This window comes from Biomphalaria glabrata, chromosome 8, assembly GCF_947242115.1.
Source record: "Biomphalaria glabrata chromosome 8, xgBioGlab47.1, whole genome shotgun sequence".
Lineage (NCBI taxonomy): Eukaryota > Metazoa > Mollusca > Gastropoda > Planorbidae > Biomphalaria > Biomphalaria glabrata.
The window spans coordinates 35820915-35822620 of record NC_074718.1 but is presented as its reverse complement, the minus strand read 5'-3'; the positions used below and the strand labels follow the sequence as shown (position 1 = coordinate 35822620).

Below are 1706 nucleotides of genomic sequence, written 5' to 3'. Positions count from 1 at the left end.
ACTGCTTTATTGATCCTTACGAAAATTTGTTGTGATTACAAGGACTCGTTTCTCATATAAAGACAACACAACAGAAAAATACACATAAATACAACAGACAACATAAAGAGTTCATTCAGCGACTACACACAGGTATCTTGGTGCATTTCATGTTCCCTGATCAATGAGTGGCGGTGATAGAGTCTGACCGAGTGAGGTACGAACGAGTTTTTGTACCGCTCCGTTCTTGTTTTGATTGACAGCAGTCTTGGAAGTCATCTGCTGATAAAACATTCTCCTTACCCAGAGGAGAAAAAAAACCACCCAGATATGGCTCTAAAGTCATCATTCTACTGTTGCAACGACGCCTGACTGCTGCAAGTCATAAGTTGATCAAAAGTTCTCTTAAATCCCGAGCTCATGGAATAGAAGATGAAAAAGTTGGCGGAAGCGTGCACGAGGTCTAAAATAAACATCAAGGTGACGGCCATCATGTAAAAGTCTTGGAACTCTCCTAGAGCGCGGAACTCTGGCTCCACAAACTGCCCGACAAACCACGTGACCCTCGGGACAAGGTTACCGATGTAGAAGCTGACAACTACCAGAAGCATCTTGGTGACCTGCTTCTCCCGTTTGGAAAATCTGAATGTACTCTTCACAGTTTTGTGATAGGGAAGATTTAAAACAGACTCATTGGTTTTATTCTCCGAGACGGCATCACGCGACGTCCTTAGCTGCCTTAAAAGGATGAGAGAGCTTACAGAGAGGACAATGAAAGAGACAGTCGGAACCAGCATTGACATACTGTTGAGATAGGGATCAACGACGCCCCTGTGCGTGTTGTAGAAGTCACTTCGGACTAAGATTATAATGGTTGAGTTGAGTTCGTCGCTGAACACGAAGTCCAGGCTGAAGTTAAAACACATGACAGCCAGCGAAAGGTAAACGAAGGCTGCTATTGCTATCAGGATGATCAAAGTTCTTTTGGGCGTAAACACCGTCTTCATGGTGAAGGGCATCGTCACGCAGAGGCATCTTTCCAGAGAGACGTAGGCCAGCAGGGCAAAGGAGACATAGCTTGTTAAAATGTTAACAAACTCCGCGTTGGGTGTTGTTAAGTTGCTCCAGGACACGCCGTCCGCGACAGAGACAAGTTCGATGAAGCCATGGATACGTTTGAGCATTGTCAGCACGCACCGGATGAGATCCAGCAATGCAATAGTGGTCATAGATATATTAACGCCTTCCTTCCACCCTTGATGTCTGAAGACTGCGATGGTCAAGGCATTGGTTACAATACCAACAGAAGAAAGAATTAACAGAAGCCAGACATCTAAGAATGAGTTCACGTAGACTATTGTCTTCTCATTTGTAATAGCGTTTGCATTTTTAATGTGTTTCAGATCAAGACTTTGGTTCATTGTCTGTACTTCTTTTCTGTCATTGAATCTTTTCTTTTATGTTCATCAAATCTAGACTTTGGTTCATTGTCTTTAGGCCTACTTTTTATTTGTCATTGAATCTTTAATATTCATCAAATCCAGACTTTTAACCATTCATCTACGACTCATCTGTCATTGAATCTTTAATGTTCGACAGATCCAAACTTTGGTTCTTTGTTTCTCAGACAAAGGTAAATGTATAACAACTATTATCGTATTCATAGACAAAAAAAAAAAGACCCCTTAGTAAATACTATTTTTTTTTTCAATTTTAATTATTTTTGC

At 41.3% G+C, this 1706-nt stretch overlaps 1 protein-coding gene across 1 annotated transcript; it reads right to left on the bottom strand.

Annotated features, from left to right (window-relative positions):
* Positions 1 to 329: 329 nt before the first annotated feature.
* On the bottom strand, positions 330 to 1400 carry LOC129927837 (uncharacterized). Its single transcript, XM_056039366.1, has one exon. The coding sequence runs from the start codon at positions 1398 to 1400 to the stop codon at positions 330 to 332; it is 1071 nt and encodes a 356-aa protein (XP_055895341.1).
* Between the last annotated feature and the right edge of the window lie 306 nt (positions 1401 to 1706).